This window comes from Bos mutus, chromosome 7, assembly GCF_027580195.1.
Source record: "Bos mutus isolate GX-2022 chromosome 7, NWIPB_WYAK_1.1, whole genome shotgun sequence".
In the NCBI taxonomy this organism is placed as follows: Eukaryota; Metazoa; Chordata; class Mammalia; order Artiodactyla; family Bovidae; genus Bos; species Bos mutus.
The window spans coordinates 58458953-58475556 of NC_091623.1; the positions used below are offsets into that span (position 1 = coordinate 58458953).

General features: G+C 54.1%; 2 protein-coding genes and 2 non-coding genes across 14 annotated transcripts in view; 3 read left to right on the forward strand and 1 right to left on the reverse strand.

Moving 5' to 3' along the window:
* Positions 1 to 398: 398 nt before the first annotated feature.
* On the forward strand, positions 399 to 2453 carry PRR22 (proline rich 22). Its single transcript, XM_005901727.3, has 3 exons — positions 399 to 538; positions 637 to 699; positions 1086 to 2453. Exons 1-3 carry the CDS (start codon positions 409 to 411, stop codon positions 2183 to 2185), a joined length of 1293 nt encoding a protein of 430 aa, XP_005901789.2. The 5' UTR covers positions 399 to 408; the 3' UTR covers positions 2186 to 2453.
* A 1616-nt stretch (positions 2454 to 4069) lies between these two features.
* LOC138988699 (small nucleolar RNA U2-19) lies at positions 4070 to 4149 on the forward strand. The gene has a single exon (XR_011464965.1). It is a non-coding gene; the product is annotated as a small nucleolar RNA U2-19 (small nucleolar RNA).
* A 160-nt stretch (positions 4150 to 4309) lies between these two features.
* Positions 4310 to 4379, forward strand: LOC138988698 (small nucleolar RNA U2-30). The gene has a single exon (XR_011464964.1). It is a non-coding gene; the product is annotated as a small nucleolar RNA U2-30 (small nucleolar RNA).
* Positions 4380 to 6228: 1849 nt separating this feature from the next.
* The window catches only part of CATSPERD (cation channel sperm associated auxiliary subunit delta), a 37697-nt gene continuing 27321 nt past the window's right edge, over positions 6229 to 16604 (reverse strand). For 9 of the 11 annotated variants that reach the window (XM_070373859.1, XM_070373860.1, XM_070373856.1 and 6 more), the window contains 3 exons: positions 16039 to 16113; positions 14188 to 14316; positions 8020 to 12838 (listed from right to left, as the gene is read on the reverse strand). In XM_070373859.1, coding sequence (XP_070229960.1) covers positions 12175 to 12838; positions 14188 to 14316; positions 16039 to 16113 — 868 coding nt within the window. In that variant the 3' untranslated portion in view covers positions 8020 to 12174. The other 2 variants (XM_070373858.1, XM_014480112.2) reach the window with 1 other exon arrangement.

Sequence of the window (16604 nt, forward strand, 5' to 3'; positions counted from 1 at the left end):
GGTTCCCAAAAGGCCTTGACAACAAAGAAGCCATCAGAGCCCATGAGATGGGGCCTCATCCTACCTGAGTGTGGATCAGGGTGGGCTGCCTTGGAGGAAGGGGCCTCAGAGCTGACGGGCAAGCCATGCTGGCAGAGGTGGAAGGCAGCAGACCTCACCCAAGGTCCACCATACCCTCTGTGATGCCCGTCTCTGGCTCCCTTGGTTTCCTGGTCCACCCCTGCCCACTCCCCACTCCGCCATTACCCGGAACCTCGACTGGTGGGCGGGCCACAGCCTGGAACCCGCTGCCCGGAGTAACCGGACAAACAGAACTCCACAGGACTCTGAGCCTGTTCTCTGGGTGGGCCACCTGTGCTCCCCACCTGCTGCCCTCCTGGCCCGCCTGGGTCAGGCCCCCGCCTCCCTATGCAGCACCCCAAACCCTTCTACGCACCCACAGCTCCCCAAGAAGGCTTCAGTCCCCAGGGCCTGGATGCCACTGATGGGCTGGACAGCCAGCCCACTCCCGCCTGCACAGAGCCTCTGTCCGCTGTGGGTATGAGTCGGTGGCGGGGGGCGTGGCCATGGGGGCAGGGACTGGGGCTCTGTCCGCCAACCTCAGGACCCCACCTGCCTGCCTGCTTTTGTCCACAGGTTCCTCCAACCTGTACCACCCCCCAACCCCGGAGAAGGAGGTGTTCCCAACCCCTCCAGCAGGTACTGGCCTCCCGCCAACCCTTGAGGACTGGGGAGTAGGCGGGGCCATCCCGTCCCCACCCCTAACCCTAGATGGCTTCCCACTCCAAAGCAAGGCCAGTGTCCCTCATCCCCTCGAGGGGGCCTTGACAGTAAGGCAGGCCTATGACTCTTGTCCCTCAGTCAGTCCCCAAAGCCAGGTCTGTGTCTCCAGTCCCCCATCCCCCCTGATGAGCCCCCAAAGCACATCCTGGGTCCCCAGACTGGTAGATAAACCCCCAGAGGCAAAGCCTATGTCCTCATCCCCCAAATGGACCCCAGGGTTGGTCCGTGTCCTGTGTCCCCCTGATGTGCCCCCCAGGCAGGTCCCAGGACCATCTCTCTGAGGGCCACCCTCCTGGCCACAGGTTTCCAGATGGCGCCCTGCGGGTGCTTCTTTGACCCCCGCATCTACCGAATCGAGTGGGCTGCCACCGACTTCGGCCAGTCATCCCTGTACAAGCTGGTGGCCGTGGGCGATGGGGGGCCAGCTGGGGCCCCCACCTCGCCAGGCACTTACCTCCTGGAGCCCCAGCACTACCTCAAGGCCCCGGTGCCACCCCCACCGCCCGCACCATACCCCCACTACCAGCCACCGCCCCCTGGGGGCCCCCAGTACCTCCTGCCGTACTTCCCGCCTGAGGGGCCGGGGCCCGAGACCGTGGGCTTCATGGGGGACGGGGGGCCACCCACCTTCGTGGAGCTGCCCCGGCCCTTGATCAAGGAGGGCCTGCCACCACCACCACCCCCCAAGGAGAGCAAGCTGCCCCCGCTGCTCATCACGCTGCCCACCGAGACCGCACTGCCCCCAGGCACCTATAGCCACCTCAAGGGCCGCCTGAGCCAACTGCACGGGCCCGGGGAGCCCTTGACCTTCCCAGTCAAGGAGCCGCCCCCCAGCCCGCTGTACCCACCGGTCCCCACTGAACCCAAGGCAGCCGATGCCGAGGTGGCCCCACTGGGGGCGGGCGAGGCCAGGACCCCGGAGGTGGCCCGGGCCTTCGTGCTGCCCGAGAAGGTGCTGCTGGAGGATGCAATGAAGCTCTTCGACTGCCTGCCGGGCAGTGCCGAGCCCGAAGGGGCCCCACGCAAGCCCCTGGGGCCTGGGCCAGCCCTGCCCGACAGCGGGGGCGGCGGTGACGACTCCTCTGGTGACATCCGCTCGCTGCACCTGCCAGACGAGCTGCTGTCCTTCGACTACAGCGTGCCCGAGATCCTGGACACTGTCTCCAACGTGGACTACTTCTTCAACTTTAAGGCACTGGACGAGGAGCCGCTGCCCCGTCCGGGGCCCCCTGCCGCCAACACCACAGCCTCTGCCCCCAGGGCCGAGCCCCCTGGCAAGAGGAAGGCGGGCAGTTCCACCACCAGGAAGGGGCGGCAGGGCAGCAAGGGCAAGCAGGCCACGGGTCCCACGACTGCTGCCTCCTCAGGGCCCCGGCAGGACCTGGGAGCCACCCCCCATTAAAGCGGATTTGACCTCTCAGTGCTGTGTCCGCCCAGTGGCATCAGGGCCATCCCCACATCCTCCCTGTTGTACAGTGGGCCCCAGGCCACGGGGTGAGGCCCTGCAAAACCCCGAGGGCGCTGGACTTACAGAGCAGAGTGGGGGAGCCCTAGATTCAGATTTGGGATTCTAAATCTAGCCATAGAGAATCCACGTCAGCCGGCACTTTGGAGAGGTGGGAACTGCAAGAATTTCACTTCTGTGTTTGGGAAAGTCAGGGCTGCCCAGAGATGAGCAGGGACTGGCCTGGAGACACAGCAAATGCGGGAGTTAGGGAGTGGCCTGCATATCCCCGACCATCCCTCTGAAGCACACTATGGGTAGGAGGGGGGAAGGCCTTAGAGAGGCCTGCGGGCTGGGCTCAGCCTCTACCTACCTGGCAGGGCAGGTGTCGCCAATGGTGAAGGGGCAGGCCCCCACCCATGTTCATGCAGACAGCTGGGGTGTGGAGGTAGGTGCTGGTTGGAGGAGCGGCACCTGAGGCCTGAGGGTGGGGGCTGGGCAGGGATGCAGGAGATGGTGCCTGCCTGGTACACGGGTGGCTGAGAACAGGCCCGCATGTGATGGGGCGTGCAGAGTGCACCTGCAGCCCAGGTGAGGCCCGAGGCCTGGGTGGGCGTGCCTGTTCCAAGATGGGCAGGGGGCTGCGTCCCCTCATTGGACCCAGCTGCGCATGGCAGGCACAGGGAGCCTGGGATTTCAGTTCTCACACCTGTTCCCTCCTGCCTGGGCTCCTCCCGCTGCATCTACATGGCTCCCAGCCCTGTGGGTCCCAGGCCAGGCTCTCTTCAGCCCTTCCCACTGGAGAGTCTGGAGCAGCTGCTGTCCATACCCTCCCCTGAAATACTCAAGGTGACCCTGAAGGGGGTGACGTGCAAGGAGGTAAGGAGAGTTGGGGGCTTCCCTAGTGGCTCAGTGGTAAAGAATCTACCTGTCAATGCAGAAAACAAGCATTTGACCCTGGGTCGGCAAGATCCCCTAGAGACGGAAATGGCAACCCACTCCTGTATTCTTGTCTTGCGAATCCCATGGACAGAGGAGGGTGGCGGGCTACAGTCCACGGGGTTCCAAAAGAGTCAGACACGACTTAGCAAGAAAACAAACAAGGAGAGATGGAGCACACCTCTGGAGTGGGCCAGCCCTGCCTGCTTCCCTCCTGCAGGAGTAAGGGTCCAGGTTCAGGGCTGCGTCTCAGGGGCTTTCACTCTTGGACTCTGCTGGGAAGCTGGGGGGCTTGACTGGGATCCAGGAGATGTCGGGGTGGGGGATGCCATGTGCTGGCACCACATCTCAAGCCTACAGGGCTCGTCTCCCTGAAGCCTGTTTCAAGGCTCAGGGAGGCGGGGGCAGCCCTAAGTCTGCACCTGCACTTACTGACTCTCCTCTGAATGGGACATGGGCCGAGAGAAGCCAGGAGCTCACTTCCCTCACCTCCCTTGGGGCCCTCCTCCCTGCAGCCGTGTTAACGGGTGTTTTTGAGACGCACATGAAGTGCCCCCAGTGACGGGGAGCCCCTGGCAAACAAGGTGGATGCAAGGGGAGGAGCTTGGTTTTCTGTAAGATTAATGTGGACTGAGGATCGTGAAGCATGGCATCCCATCTCATGACCGCCCCCCATCAGGCCTGGAGGGTGGATGGGGCAGAGCAACTCAGCCCCTGATGGTGGGACAAAATGACTAGCTTGAACCTGGGCCCATGTCAGTGAAAATACCGAGTCCTAACCACTGGACTGCAAGGGAAGTCCCCGTATTAGGCAATTTAAATGACCATGGCATGGAGGGGGTGCTTCCCTGGGAGTGGTTAAGACTCCAAGCTTCTTCTCTGAGATCTGCTCTTACTGAAGTGGATCAGTGATGAAAGTAACCAAATCTGAGCATCAGAAGACCACCCAGTGTATCTGATGCATGATCTCTGTAGTTCTGAGAAGCAAAAGAATAATTTAAAATAAGGGGTATGAAGGGGTGTGTGTGTGTGTGTGTGTGTGTGTGTGTGTGTGTGTATAGGTGACTGGATAATTAAGGGGCTTATTGGTGGGTAAGTGAGAGTTGGTTGTGGGTGTGCTTGTATGAAAGGCTGATCAGTTCTGACCAATGATGAAGATTTTACTGCAGAACTTTATATAACTATGAAGGTTTCTACACTTGATCTGAGCTCAGAAAAAAAAAAAAAAAAGACTCCAAGCTTCCACTGCAGGGGGCATGGGTTTGATCCCTGGTCAGGTGACTATTAGGGCTTCCCTGGTTGGGCAGCTGGTAAAGAATCCACCTGCAATGCAGGAGATCCCGGTTTGATTCCTGGGTCAGGAAAATGACCTGGAGAAAGAATAGGCTACCCACTCCAGTATTCATGGGCTTCCCTGGTGGTTCAGACAGTAAAGAATCTGCCTGCAATGTGGGGGACCTGGGGTCGACCCCTGGGTTGAGAAGATCCCCTGGAGGAGGGCATGGCAACCCACTCCAGTATTCTTGCCTGGAGAATCCAGGACAGAGGAGCCTGGCGGGCTATAGTCTATGAGGTGGCAGAGAGTCACACATGACTGATCAACTAAGCACAGCACACACCACAGGGAACTGTTAATAAGATCCCACAGGCCTCCAGCCATGGCCCAAAACAAACAGAAAGCAAGTAAATGACCATGGGATGTGTTCTTTTAACCTAAGAGTGATCAAAAAAGTTACAGAGAAAATTTTCAGTAGAATGAGACGGTGTCCTGCACCACCTGGAATTTGAAGGATGTGTGGGAGAGGGAAGCCCACTGAACGGAGGGACAGACTGATCCAACATACATATACATCTATGTGTACAGTGCATATATACATGTATACATGCCCATATATGTATCCACGTGTGCACATTTATATGCTTGTATGTGTGTACTTGTAGATAGGTGTGTTATTTACATCTATGTTCACATGTATTTATCCATACATGTACACATGTGTAATTGTATTATACATACACTTGTGTGACACATCACCCACATATATATGCATGTGTTTACATGAATGTGTATCATACATGTACACACATGTATGTATATTGCAGATATATATCACACACGTGTGCAATATCCACACAATATCCACACATATACAATATGCATGCACACACATGCACATTATCTACACACATGTATGTGAATGCCTTGCTGCTGCTGCTACTGCTAAGTCGTTCAGTTGTGTCCAACTCTGTGCAACCCCATAGACGGCAGCCAACCAGGCTCCCCTGTCCCTGGGATTCTCCAGGCAAAAACACTGGAGTGGGTTGCCATTTCCTTCTCCAATGCATAGAAGTGAAAACTGAAAGTGAAGTCGCTCAGTCGTGTCTGACTCTTTGCGACCCCATGGACTGCAGCCTACGAGGCTCCTCCATCCATGGGATTTTCCAGGCAAGAGTACTGGAGTGGGGTGCCATTGCCTTCTCTGATGTGTATGCCTTACCCATGCTATATACATGTGTGTACATCTCTCTGCATATATATATGCACACCATCTGTACCTGTATGTATGCCTAACCCATGTACATATAAAGTATGTACTATGCTTCCAAATCTTATTCATGGACATCCCACAAGTCTACGTGTGTTCATTTGTATATACGTCAGGGTTTATCAACAGAGATGGACTCTCGGGTCTCATCCTTCTCTAACAGAACTTATCATGTGTCTGATATATCTCAGGGGCTTGCAGATGAGCGCACCACATGCCTGGGTGAGCTCATTTCTCCAAGCTCCTGTTCACTAGTTTTTTTTTTTTTTTTTGCCATGCTGAATGGCTTGTGGGATCTTAGTTCCCAAACCAGGGATCAAACCCCTGCAGCGTGAAGTCCCAACCACTGGACCAGCAGGAAGTCCCCACCAAGCTCCTGTTCACTAGGACTTGGGCTGTCCTCCTTATCCTTATATCCTTACACATGTAGGTGCTATAGTTAAGAGGGACTCTGATGCCAGGATGTCCAGGGAGGCTGATGGGTATAGAAAAACCACAAAACGCGAGTGATACATGCTGCCACTAGCTATTTTCATAAACCCTTTACAACAACTCTGCCCTCTCCCTGGCATTCCCACCCTCCACAGGTGCTCAGCACCTGCCCCAGAGACATGCACAAGACTTCCTGCATCTTTGGTACAGTCTGACCCAGAAGCCGTTCCCCTCGAGGCCCTGCTCGGTGTGCAGCAGCTGGGGGATCATGTAAGCCAGCCAAACGGACAGCAAGGTGGCCGCCGTGAGCAGGACAATGGTGATCTCCGGCGGGAAGATGGACAGTGGGAAGGCCCCGTAGACGTAGACGCTGAAGGTGGTCTCCAGGCGACAGTAGCTGCGAGGGGTGGGTGGGTGGAGTCTGTGGGGCACCGCCTTCAGGGGCCCCGCCCTTCACCCCAGCAAGCTTTTTTGTTTTGGCAGCTCTGCTCAGCTCGTGGGATCTTAATTCTCCAACCAGGGATTGAACCCGGGCCCTCCGCCGTGAAAGCAAGGAACCCTAACCACTGGACTGCCAGGGAATTCCCCAGCAAAGATTTTAAAACCCACAGGAATGACAGCTGGGCCTGGAATGGTTACTCGGGACACTGAGTTCCATTCATACCCACTTCTCTCTCCTCTGATCTGTCATCCTCTTTGTATTTTGCAGAGGTCATTTTTCCCCAGGGCCCCTGTGGTCCCCTGCTCTTGGGACAAGGGGTCTCCCCTCCATGCCCAGGCTATCTTGGGGGTGGGGCAGAAGAGACCAAGAAACTGTTCATCACACAGAGGGGGTGTGACGGGGGCCACAGCATCCCTGAAGTGGGGGTAGCAGGATGGAGGGAAGGGCACCCAGGAAAGGGGACCCAGGGGGCGAGTAGCCAGGGAAACTGCAGGAGGCAGGTGGGGGGAGGGGAGGGGCTGAGGCTCCCAGGCAGGCCCCTTCCCCCCACTGGGTGCCCCCAGGGTTTCCCCAGCCTTCCACCCCTGACGTCCCAGAGGTGGTCTGGTCTGGGGCCCCTAGGGAAGGCAGGGTCCCCCCAAGCTTTTGAGGGTGGCTTTTGTGTCCATCTGGAGGGGAAATGTGATGGGGGAAAGAATGCCACCCACGTTCCCCCTCCCAGTGGGAGATGCTCACGATTTGATCCAGCACAGTGGTGAATATTAATAATACTCAGCTCTTAGGGTAGAGGTGGGGTGCCTGGGAGGCCAGGCCCATAACCTGTGTCAGTTTCCGTGGCATTAATACTCTGGCCAGTGCTGATTTCAAGTTACCAGTGGGAAGTCCGCCGGCTTGCAGACTCCCTGAATATCTGAGGGTTAGTGCTTGGGAGCCTGTCTGTGCCCACCAGTGAGACATAGCCATGGGGGTGACTCTGATTCCACAGGGTAGGGACAGGGGTGCTGCTGGGCATTGTTATTCCCCTTAGGGCCTGCCGTGGTCTCTGAATAAAGATTTACTTAGCCAGTTGAACAAATGCCATCCACGACTTAAAGTATCACTCTTCCCGGGGATGGTCTGAGCTGTTGGGGGATTCAGGTTTATCCAGGACCTGCCTAAGGGTGGCAGAAAGTGGGCCCCACACACGTGTGGGACCTGCCCTGGAAGCGCCAGCTGTCTCCCCAGAGGCCCCCGGTGCACAGCGACTCCCCTCATCCACTCACCTGTAGGATGGATCCACGATAGAAATGAAGAAGATGTAGATGCCATTTCTTTGGTCGAAAACAACCTTGTTCTCTGTTTGGCCTCCCAAGATCTGATATGGGACGTCAGGCCATCTCAAGGGTTCATGGTAGTTGGGGTCATGGCAGCTCATGTAATTCTGGGGAGGAGGACAAAGGTGTGCTCGCTGGCCCTGGGGGTTGGGGAGGACTGTGGGAGCCCTCCGACACACCCCATGGCACACTGCCATCCGCCAGCATCTGTGGCTGTGAATCTAGGGCCAGGTGCCCGCTGGGCAGGCCAGCCAATTTGTGAGTGTGGATCCGTCTTCCAGCCCTCCTCCTTCCTGGTCTGCCCAAGCTTGAGGTGGGCTGCAGGCATAGTAACTCCTCTCCCCAGGGTCCCTTGCAGCTCTGAGTCTGGGGGTGAGTCTGATACATGTGCTCTTGGTGTTTGTTATGAGCTGGGTCGAATTCCTCCCCAAATCATATGGGGAAGTCCTAACCCTCAGGGCCTTGGGCAGTGTCCGTATTTGGAGATGAGGTCTTTTAAAAAATTAATTTGTTTATCTATTAATTTTTGGCTATGCTGGGTCTTCGTTGCCCCTTGGGCTTTTCTCTAGTTTAGGAGAGCAGGGGCTACTCTTTAATTGCGGTACAAGGGCTTCTCATTGTAGCGGCCTCTCTTGTTGTGAAACTTGGGCTCTAGAGCACACAGGCTTCAGTAGGTCTAGCTCGTGGGCTCAGTAGTTGCAGCTCCTGGGCTTTAGAGCACAGGTTTAGTAGCCGTGGGACGCACGGGCAGAACAACTAAACCCGCACGTGGCAACCACTGAAGTCCATGTGCCCTAGAACCCATGTTCTGTAACAAAAGGCGCCACTGTGATGAGAAGCCCATGCACTGAATGTGTGAATCCCCAACCCCATTCATGTTGATGCACCATCCCCTAGTGGGATAGTATTTGGAGGTGGGGCATTGGAAAGAGATTTGATGAGGTCCTGAGGGTAAGGCCCCTATAAAGGGATTATTTCTTTTGTAAGAATTGACACCAGAGAACTAAAGCAAGGTCTCAAAGAGATACTTGCACTCCTGAGTTCACAGCAGCACCATTCACAATAGCCAAAAGGTGGAAGCAAACCAAATGTCTATGGACAGATGATGGATAAACAAAGTGCGGCTCATACACACTAATAGAGTATTGTAGGAGTTTCTGACATCCTCTACAACATGGATGAACTGTGAGGACGTGATGCTCAGTGAAATAAGCCAGACACACAAGGTCAAATACCATCTGATCCCACCCATGTGAGACCCCCTAGAGGAGTCAGATCCTTAGAGACAGGAGATAGTGAGGGTCAGGTGCCAGGGGGAGGGGACAGGAGTCAGTGTTTCATGGGGACAGAGTTTCAGTTTGGGAAGAAGAGAAAGTTCTGGAGATGATGGTGGGGATGGTTGCAGGACAATGTGAATGCGCTTAATGCCACTGAGCTGTGCACTTAAAAATATTTAAAATGGTCAATTTTATGTTATGTATAAGTAAGTGTTAGTCGCTCAGTCGTATCCGACTCTTTGCAACCCCATGGACTGCAGCCCACCTGGCTCCTCTGTCCATGTGTGTTTGACCACAGTTAAAACAAAATTTTTAAATTATTTTAAAAATTTATTTGGCTGTGCCTGCTGTTAGTTGGCAGAGAAGGCGATGGCACCCCACTCCAGTACTCTTGCCTGGAAAATCCCATGGATGGAGGAGCCTGGTGGGCTGCAGTCCATGGGCTCGCTAAGAGTTGGACACGACTGAGTGACTTCACTTTCACTTTTCACTTTCATGCATTGGAGAAGGAAATGGCAACCCACTCTGGTGTTCCTGCCTGGAGAATCCCAGGGATGGGGAGCCTGGCGGGCTGCCGTCTGTGGGGTTGCACAGAGTCGGACATGACTGAAGCGACTTAGCAGCAGCAGCTGTTAGTTGGGGCTTCCCAGGTGGCGCTAGTGGTAAAGAACCCAGCTGCCAATGCAGGAGACCCTAGAGACACGGGTTGATCCCTGGGTGGGGAAGATTCCCTGCAGGACGGCATGGCAACCCACTCCACTAAGGTATGAAGGATCTGGTGACATGACCAGGGATTGAACCCCAGCCCCCTGCATTGGGAGCTTGTAATCTTAACCACTGGACCACCGGGGAAGTGCCTAACAATTAAGAAAAAATTTAAAAAATCTTTTGAGAGTAAAAGGGAAAAAAAAAAAGCTGGATCACATAAAAACTATGTGAAATTTAATAAGGAGGACAGCTGCTTAGCCTAAAGACTCATTATTATTGTTATTTTTTATAGCTAGCTGCACCCCATGGTTTGGCTAAGTAGCTACATAACTGCCCATCTAATGATCATGCTGGAAATGCAGGCATTGCCGCTGTATCTTGATAGAAAAACCCTCGGGGTTCTACAAAATCGCCCACCAGGGCTGATGGGAAAAAAGCAACTGGACAGTCTCTTAAAGGAATGTGTGCCACTTTGAATGAAACGGCTAATAAAAAATGTAAACACCAGCACAGTCAGAAAACAATAAAGTTACATGTGTGTGGCTTGTACTTTTTAAAGAAATGGTCAGACAGGTGGTGCTTGGGTAACATCTGGAAGGCACAAAACGCCCAAGTTGTGAGTTGTACTTTTTACATTAAAAAAAAAATTCATTATAGGTTATGTGAAAGATTAAAAAAAAAAACACCCAATGTCACCAACCAAATAAATTCTCAAACTCACTGGACGGAATGGGGAGTGAGGAAGGGTGAGGCTGCTGGCTCTGAAAACAAATAAAAATTTAAGGAGCCCGGGGTCGGTGCGGGAACCGGCTTCGGATGCGGGTAGCGCGCGCGCCCTGCTGGTGACGTGGCAGCATTGCACTGTGTTCGCGCCCTTGGTGTTGAGAGGCGGATGGCGCTGGAAACTAGGAAGCTCCCCTAGGGGTGCAGAAGCTCCCCTTCTGCACCAGGACCAAATCGACGTGTTCCTTTCATTATCACCAGAGCCCTCTTTGTCAGTCGTGTACCAACGCGCGTAATAGAAACAATCGCTGAGCAGAACCGTAAATATAATCAGCCCCTTACATAATAGGCATTTGGATGGTTTCAGAGTTTTGTACGTCATCAGCAGTGTGCTCCATGAACGCCTTGGTCCTGACATCTCTGATCGTCTGGTCATTCCCTTGGTAGAGGTTCCCAAAGGGTTTGTGCATCTTACATTACCAGCATCCAACACCCCAGCTATTCAGGGACTAAATGTTGTGTCAACCAACTAGAGGTCATCTGTTGAACTGTACTCCCAAAGGTGATGAATTAGGAGGCGGGGCCTTTGGGAGGCAGCAGGTCATAGTGGTGGAGTACTCCTGAAGGAGATTTTGTCGTTCAGTCACTAAGTCGTGTCCCATTCTTTGGAACCCCATGGACTGCAGCAAGCCAGGTTCCTCTGTCCTTCATTATCTTCCGGACTTTGCTCAAATGCATGTCCATTGAGTGGTGATGCTGTCTAACCATCTCAGCCTCTGTCACCTCCTTCTCCTTTTGCCTTCAATCTTTCCCAGCATCAGGGTCTTTTCCAATGAGTTGGCTCTTCGCATCAGGTGGCCAAAGGATTGGAGCTTCAGCAACAGTCCTTCCAATGAATATTCAGGGTTCATTTCCTTTGGGATTGACTGGTTTGATCTCCTTGCTGTCCAAGGGACTCTCAAAAGTCTTCTTCAACACCACAGTTCGAAAGCACTAATTCTTTGGCCCTCAGCCTTCCATATGGTCCAAATGTCACATTTGTACATGACTACTGGAAAGACCATAGCTTTGACTATACTGACCTTTGTCGGCAAAGTTATGTCTCTGCTTTTTAATACACTAAGTTTGTCACAGCTTTACTTCCAGTGAGCAAGTGTCTTTTTAATTTCACCACTGCAATCACTGTCTTAGTGATTTTGGAGCCCAAGAAAATAAGATCTGTCACTGCTTTCACTTCTTCCCCTTCTATTTGCCATGAAGTGATGGGACCGGATGCCATGATCTTAGTGTTTTGAATGCTGAGTTTCAAGCCAGCTTTTTTACTCTCCTCTTTCACCCTCATCAAGAGGCTCTTTAGTTTCTCTTCACTTTCTGCCATCAGAGTGGTATCATCTGCCTATCTGACATTGTTGATATTTCTCCCAGCAATTTTGGTTCCAGTTTGTGATTCATCCAGCCTGACATTTCATATGATGTACTCTGCATTTAAGTTAAATAGGTGGGGTGACAATATACAGCCTTGTCGTACTCCTTTCCCAATTTTGAACCAGTCAGTTGTTCTGTGTCCTTATAAAGGGACCTGGGCCTGGAGCAGGAAATGGCAACCCACTCCAGTATTCTTTTCCGGAGAATCCCAGGCCCAGAGGAGCCCTGGGGGTGGGGGGTGGGGGTGGGGCGGGGCGGGGCGGGGCGGGGCGGGAGGCGGGCGGCAGCGTGGCCACAGTCCACGTGGTTGCAGAGTTGGACAGGACTGAACACGTTCCTGGGCGCAAACGCATCTGGAAGAGCTTCCCCACCCCTTCTGCTCTGTGAGGACACAGGAGGCGTCACCCATGAACCAGACCCCAAATCTGCTGGCGCCTTGATGTTGAACTTCAACCTCCAAGATCCGTGAGAAACCGATGCTGCTCTTAAAAGCCCCTGGGGTCTCTGGTGTTCGGTTAGCAGCAGCCTGAACAGGTCGAGCCGGCTCCCAGCACACACTGCGCAGGACCGGAAGTCGCCTTCCCAGGCCTGCCCTGGGACTATTCAAGAGCGCAGGCCTTACCTCACGGTCCCAGGAGAAGGGCGCTGTGTCGCCAGCCATCTTGGTGATGGTGGTCCAGTTCTGTGGCTGGGCACTGCAGCCTGCCGTGCCGGCCGTCAGGGAGTACGTGTAGGTGAACAGCCCGTTCATCTCCAGCAGGACATACTCGGCCTCCACCACCTCCTGGAACTTGCCTTCGCGCCACCTGGGACAAGGCACGTACAGGCGAGGCTGTGGGAGGCCAGGGGGCCCAGCTATGCCGGGCTGGTGAAACCATCTCGTCTGGGGGCGGACGCCTTCTCCCACCACCACCCCAAAGCTGACGCCTCTGGGACATTCAACCCTGATTCCCAGTGGCAGGTAGGGACAGCGGGCACTGACCGGGTGAGGGTAAGGTGGGAGAGCGGGTGTCGATTTAATTCTGGCACCTGCAGATATTCTAGGGTGATGAATTAGAGTTGTTCTAAATCCTTAATTTTGAGAGAATTCCCTGATGGTCCAGTGGTCAGGGCTCTGAGCTTCTACTGCTGGGGACCCAGGTTTGAGTCCTGGTTGGGGAACTAAGATCCTGCAAGCTGTGCAGCCAAGCCCCATGCCCCCCCCGCCCCCAATTCTTATTTTTGAATGCACATTTGTCTCCTGCCAGGCTGGGGCTTACACCCTCCTCTGATGGGAAAGTTGAGTGTTAATCGCCTCAATCATGTCCAACTTTTTGCGAACCTATGTTCTGTAGCCCGCCAGGCTCCTCTATCCATGGAATTCTCCAGGCAAGAATCCTGGAGTGGGCTGCCATGCCCTCCTCCAGGAGATCTTCCGGACCCAGGGATCAAACCCAAGCCTGTGCAGTGGAAGTGCTGGAAGTATGGAGTCTTAACCCCTGGACCACCAAAGAAGTCCCTCCGGAGATGCTCTAATGAACCTAAATGTTTCCACGTGTTTGAGGGTCCCACCATCATTCAGTTCAGTTCAGTCGCTCAGTCGTGTCCGACTCTCTGCGACCCCATGAACCGCAGCACGCCAGGCCTCCCTGTCCATCACCAACTTCCATCATTCAGTTGTCAACAATTTAGTTCAATGATCCTAAGTGGGGGCAGGTTGGGGGTAGGATCAGATCAAAGAAGACAGAATCCATGGAAGGGACCAGAGTGAGTGCACCTAAAAGGTGCCCCCCCAAATTCCTATGTGAAGTCCTAACCCCCCAAAATGTGACTATATTTGGAATTGGAAGCTTTAATGAGGCGATCGAGATGGAGCAAAGTCCTAAGGGTAGGCCCTGGTGCCATGGGAAGAGGTTGAGACACCGCAAGACACCTTGATCTTGGACTTCCAGCCTCTAGGACTGTGAGAAAGTCAGTGCCCGTGTGTGCCCCCACTACCACGCCCACAAGCCAGTCCAGTCCCTGGTGTGTTTTGTTAAAGCCACCGAGTTAAGACAGGGAAAGGGAAAGGTATCAAAGGTGGGAGCTGCGGAGGAAAAAAGGGTGAGGATGCAGCCTGGGTAGAGGGGTGGGGAGGATAGTGGGGGATTGGGGGGGTCGGGGGGGGGTGTCTCACAGCTCCACCACTGGCTTCCACGGGATGTCATAGTAGGCGAGGAGGGGGCAGCCCAGCTTCTCATAGGGGTAATGCACCTCCAGGTCTTTCTTGGCCTGCTGCCCCTGGAAGTTGGGGTCATAGGCTTTCCTGTGGGAAACAGGACAGAGACATGGGTGAGCTCCCCCAGGCGCCCAGATGTCCAGCCACCCACCGCCCTGCTTCCTCTCTGCAGATGGGGTGGGCCACGGCCGTGGAGGGGTGTCTGAGCAGGGGACTCACAGCCATTGTCAACATGACCCCTGGGATGCCCCCGTGGGTGGTGGTTGACCTTCTAGGTCCTCTGAGCTTTGCTGTGGCACTTGATTGTGGGCAGATGCATTTCGGGATGTTTCTGTGAGCTTGTTCTCTGGGGCTGAGAAAGCAGTGCTTGCCCTAATGTGGGTACAGCCGGAGGGCCTGAGTGGAACAAAGAAGGGCCTCCCCCAGTGAGGAGGAAGTCTGCCTGTGGATGGCCTTGAACTAGAACAGCAACTTGTGCCAGAGCTGCCAGCCCCTCAGCCTCCCCCGAACCTCCACAGTCAGGGAACCAAGTCCTTAAAGTGAATCTCTGGCAGTCACTCTGTGTGTGTCTCTATCTTGCTCTGTGTGTCTATCTCACACACACATCCTGTGGCTTCTCTCTCTCTGGAGACCTTGATTCATACACTCTCGTGCACCCAGGAGGTCTGGCTGCAGCCTCATTGGTCAGTAAGCCCAGGAACATCAGTTTGTTAATAGCTTTTTTGTGTGTGGGGAGGGGGAGGTTTGATTATTATTATTGACTGTGCTGGGTCTTTGTTGCTGCTTGGGCTCCTCTAGGTGCAGCGAGCGGGGGCTACTCTCTAGTTGCGGTGCACGGGCTTCTCACTGCGGTGAGAATTCTCTTATTGTGAAGCACAGGCTCTAGCACACGGGCTTCAGGACTTATGGCACGTGGGCTCAGTAGTTGTGGTTCCTGGACTCCAGAGCACAGGCTCAGCAGCTGTGGCGCATGGGCTTAGTTGCTCCGAGGCATGTGGGATCTTCCGGGATCAGGGATCGAATCTGTGTCTCCTACGTTAGCAAGCAGTTTCTTTAACACTGAGCAACAAGGGAAGCCCTGGCAGCACCAGTTTTGACTTCAGCTTTGAGACTTTGGATGGGGGATGGACTCTTGGCTTGTATTGCAGTAGGGAGAGCCAGGTCATATAAGACACACCAGTATCCTCCTATGCCAGGGGGATGGGCAGTGTGCACCAGTGTGGAATCGGCTCTCTGTGCCACCCTGCATAGAGGGTTCACCATGGCCAGCCACCCCCATTCCCCGCCTTGGCTAACTGTCTGACCAACTCCACTAGTTGGGGCGAGCAAGTGGCTGGGCTCCACGAGCTGGTGGCAGGCTGGGGAGGGGTCTGAGGCTGGCTCAGCAGGCAGCAGAGCCTGGGCAGACCTGGGCCAGGGACTCTGACACATCACACTGGTTCTCCCACAGGCCTGGCCCCATCCCCTGCCTGTCTCCTCACCCCCTCGGATTCCTTGCTGGCCAGATAACAATTGGCATGGTATCAATTTTAAATGATTCTTTTTCTCTTTTCTTTAAATTTTTTTTTCTTTTCCATTATGATTTAAGAATGATTCTTAGGACTTCCCTGGTGGTCCAGAGATAAAGACTGAGCTTCCACTGCAGGGGCACGGATTTGATCCTTGATCGGGGAACTAAGATCCTGCATGCTGCTCCAAATGGCCAAAAATTTAATTAATTAAAAATTAATTGGCCTTTGGCACATGCACACCAAATGGTCATGGGTGTGAGCGCACGCGTGTGACTGTGTGTTGGGGGGCGGGGCTCACCTCTCAATGATGTAGCTGTAGTTGTCCTGAAGGGCCACAGGGTCGAGGACTCCGTGGTAACATGCTGAAAGTTCACTGTGGGCAACAGAAGATGGTGAGATGCCGCCTGACCCCGTGCAAGACCAATAAATCATTCCCTTTGATCGCCCCCATTGGTTGGATGGGGCTCTCTAAGATGCTCCAGGCTCATCTAGCATCTTCCCTGCCTGGCCTAGGCTCAGCCATTTCGCCAAGGAGCCCTAATTCCTTGGGTTGGAGAACGATGTTATACTTGGAAATCTGGGAGCTGGGTTTCCTGACTTTTGAGATGATGCTTTCCCTTTTTATCTTTGTACCATTACCATCTGTGCATATATCCTTAAGCAATATGGTATCAGCAGGGGGATTGGTTCTAGGATCTGCCACAAATAACAAAATCCCAGGGTGCTCAAGTCCCATAGTGGGGGCCTCTGTATGTGAGAGTTTTACATCTGCCAGTTCCACAGCCGAAGATTCAGTTAACCTAGAAGGTAAACACAATCCATCCACGGTTGGTTAAATCTGCGGATGAGGGACCCACAGATACA

Coding starts and splice junctions, on each gene's coding strand:
- PRR22 (XM_005901727.3), top strand. CDS start 409: ATGCAGCACCCCAAACCCTTCTACGCACCCACAGCTCCCCAAGAAGGC. Junction 539..636: donor AGAGCCTCTGTCCGCTGTGG/GTATGAGTCGGT, acceptor TTTTGTCCACAG/GTTCCTCCAACCTGTACCAC. Junction 700..1,085: donor GTTCCCAACCCCTCCAGCAG/GTACTGGCCTCC, acceptor TCCTGGCCACAG/GTTTCCAGATGGCGCCCTGC.